Here is a 3,421-nt window from a genome sequence, read left to right as displayed (position 1 = left end):
TTGATCGTCGATGTTTGACCTAATAGTTTTGATATTTTTACTGGTTAAGTTAGAATTTATGAACCGTTGATATTTAATTAATGCATATATATATATATATATATATATATAATGATCAACAAATGAATCAGATCATAGTTGTACTTGTACATAGAGAGTTCAACTTATTGAAACAAACTTTGATAAAAAAAAACTTCTTTTTTTTTTTTGACAAAGATAAAAAACTTCTTGAAACAAACTTTTAGACCATTTTAGTATGATTAATCTATATTTGCTACTTGCTTAAAAAAAATCTATATTTGCTACTCCAATTAGACATGATTGGTTTTGTTACGCGCAACAAACACGTCACATATACAAATATTCCAATCAATATCCAGCCCTTTTTACTGATTAAGTTAACAAAAACAACCAATTTTAGTTAATGATAATTTTCTATCAAATTGTTCTATTTATTTTCCAATTCTTGATTTTCCTATCACAGTTAATTTTGCATCCTATTCTCTAATTCTTATTTTATCAGATTTCTCTTCTTTCAATTTCTTTCTTTGATCTCTATCATCCTCTTCATCTTTCTCGATTCTCTCTCCATCCCATCCAGGTCTTTCTGTACCGGTGAGGAAGGAGAGACACGAGAGATATAATTAACTCATTTATTTAATTGAAAATTTTTCTCATTATCATCACACTCGCATTATATTATCATTAACTAATCGAAACTTTATTAAATGGAATTCTTCCAAAAGGCGAAAGTGGTGCGCCTAAGGAGCCACCATGATAAATACATGTTGGCACATGAAGATGAAGAAAACGTCTACCAAGACCGCAACGGTTGCTACGACAATGCAAAATGGACGGTCGAGTTATTAGAGGGCGACCACAGCAATGTGATAAGATTGAAGAGTTGTTACGGTAAATACTTAACAGCATCAAATATGCCATTTCTTTTGAAAAGCACAGGTAAGAAAGTATTGCAAACTTTGCCTATAAGGCTAGATTCATCGGTTGAATGGGAACCTATTAGGGACGGTGTTCAAGTGAAACTAAGGACGCGTTATGGACAATATCTTCGTGGGAATGGAGGATTACCACCTTGGAGAAACACAATAACACATGATGTTCCACATAGAACCGCAACGGCTAATTGGATTTTGTGGGATGTTGATATTGTGGAACTTAAGCCAAAACAAGCCGGGCAGGTTCCTAAACCAAGACCAAGGCCGACACCCATTACACCTCCTAATCGTGGTTTGGATAATCAAATAACAACAACAACACCAACAACGACGACTAATGATATTACTTTTCCTTCTCCTTGTCTTTCGCCGCTTTCAGAATCAGATAATGGCCCCCTTGTCAAGATTGAGCTAAGGTCTCCTCGAACACCCGAGGTTCGTTACATCAAAAAATTTCTCCAACTTATCATCGTTCGTAGAAAATCTAATGAGAAATTGTGCGCAGCCTAATCTTAGCATGGACCAAATATATAGATATATGTACTCAAAAGAGTTTCTCATATATATGTAGATATGTAATGGCTGGATGCATGTAATATGATGTGTATATGAAGTTAATTATTAATAAAAATAAAAATGTCTTTTCTTTGTAAAGATATGTATTGTTATCCATTTAATCTAATGTCTTTTCTCACAAGATAAAAATGAATTGCTATATATTAGTTTTGTGCCTTGTTCTTTTTGTTTTTTTTTTTTTGACGCAGTATTTTTTGTATTTTTTTCTCCTTAAAACATAAAAATATATTTCATAAATTCCCCCTTAGCTTCCTTATAAACCCTATTGATGTTTCAAAAGCCTATCTTAATTATGAAATTGGCAAGTTCAAAAAATATATCAAATCTTTTAATTAAATGTTAGGAAATTATCATGTTTGAATTCTCTACAACATATTATGTTGACCTAACATTTTCTTCTTTTAATCGCCAGGGGCATCTTGAATATTTCAACGATCCGTCTCCATCGCCGATGAAAGAAGGGAGGGTTATATTTTATGATGTTGGTAATGAAAATGGTGAAGTTGTTGATGCAAATAAAGGGGCATTTTTTACATTTAAAGGAAATTGTGTGAATGAGTTGAAGGATAAATTGATGGAGGAAACTGGACTTGCTGATATTTGTGTTTGTTGTCGTAATCCATTTAATGCTAATCTTTATCCACTTCTTTCACATCTACCTCCTAATAATACTGACATGCATGTCGTTGTGGTTCCATCTTCATTTAAAGGTAAGTTTTTTTGGACTTGTATTTTTTATTCTACAACTAAAATTTTATTAATAATGTCTAGTTACAATGTTATATATAGTGTGCAAACTTCATCCACCTTTTAGGAAGGGATGCGGTAGAGCACAATCGACCATTTGCTAGAGAGATAAACCAAACCTTTTCTTTATGGTACCATTTGCATGTTCAACAATCTTTACCACTCACCAATTTGATGATGACTACGATAGTTCTTTATTTGTCTTAGAAATGAGAGTATTGAGCCTAACTCATCCTTACAAAATCGGCTCGTAAGGTGAGGATTGCCTCTAGTATATAAACACTTAGTCAGGCCATGGGCTTGGTGCGTGGATATAAACGATAGGTGGCCCGATAACGGAAACCTGATAACAGGTGGCCCAACGGATCGTGGAGAGGCTCTAATACCATCTTAGAAATGAGTATTGAGCCTAACTCATCTTTACAAAACCGGCTCGTAAGGTGAGGATTGCCTCTAGTATATAAACACTTAGTCAGACCATCTCTTAACCGATGTGGGACTCTTAACAATTTGTGAATTCAATACCAAAGTCATGCGTATAATAAAGGGTGTTCAAGTCTTGAAAATTATTACGATGAGTCAATATTGTCACGTAATAATGTCACATGGATTGGAAGATGAAGTAGGCACGCTGGAGTTCAGTGTGACATTATTACGCAACAATATTGACGTATAATTTAGCTGTTCAAAAAAAAAATTGACGTATAGTTTTATATAGTCATCATGTAAAAAATGGAAAGAATATTAGGGTTTTTTTTTTCTTTCTAAAAACCCTATATTTGCATTACCTTATGTACTTAATACCATTTTCATTATGGAAGTTAACTTTTCCTTTGTTTTATGATTTTGTCCTAACAAAATATGTATCTTGGCAGCAGCCTAATGAAGCCAAGGAGTTCACAATACATCAAGAGTGCTAATGATAATCAGACATTCAAACTACAAGAAAACAAAGGCCAGCCAAAAACAAAATCAAAAAATAAAAAATTCAAGAACACATTATTTCATTTCATTAATTTTTAGTTATTTATTTACTAGGAATTATGTGTTCTTGCCATCATAAGTCATAACCAACTATTGGTATAACTGTATAAATCTTTCTTAAAACTTGTATTAATTATATGAATTGTATTATATTTCCT

General features: G+C 32.8%; 1 protein-coding gene across 1 annotated transcript; it reads left to right on the top strand.

The window, feature by feature from the left end:
- The first annotated feature begins 728 nt into the window (after positions 1 to 728).
- On the top strand, positions 729 to 2,486 carry LOC123910288. The gene is made up of 3 exons (XM_045961386.1): positions 729 to 1,341; positions 1,964 to 2,242; positions 2,347 to 2,486. Exons 1-3 carry the CDS (start codon positions 729 to 731, stop codon positions 2,484 to 2,486), a joined length of 1,032 nt encoding a protein of 343 aa, XP_045817342.1.
- The last annotated feature ends 935 nt before the right edge of the window (positions 2,487 to 3,421 follow it).

This window comes from Trifolium pratense, linkage group LG2 (genome assembly GCF_020283565.1).
Source record: "Trifolium pratense cultivar HEN17-A07 linkage group LG2, ARS_RC_1.1, whole genome shotgun sequence".
Taxonomy (NCBI): Eukaryota; Viridiplantae; Streptophyta; class Magnoliopsida; order Fabales; family Fabaceae; genus Trifolium; species Trifolium pratense.
Note: the sequence above shows the minus strand (reverse complement) of the source record. Positions and strands in the feature narration are given on the sequence as shown.

Bases quoted from the DNA above. Each gene is read 5' to 3' on its own strand.
- LOC123910288 (XM_045961386.1), top strand. From the start codon at position 729: ATGGAATTCTTCCAAAAGGCGAAAGTGGTGCGCCTAAGGAGCCACCAT. The intron at 1,342-1,963 runs ATAATGGCCCCC...TTGAATATTTCA, and splicing joins TTCGCCGCTTTCAGAATCAG to ACGATCCGTCTCCATCGCCG. The intron at 2,243-2,346 runs GTAAGTTTTTTT...TCCACCTTTTAG, and splicing joins GGTTCCATCTTCATTTAAAG to GAAGGGATGCGGTAGAGCAC.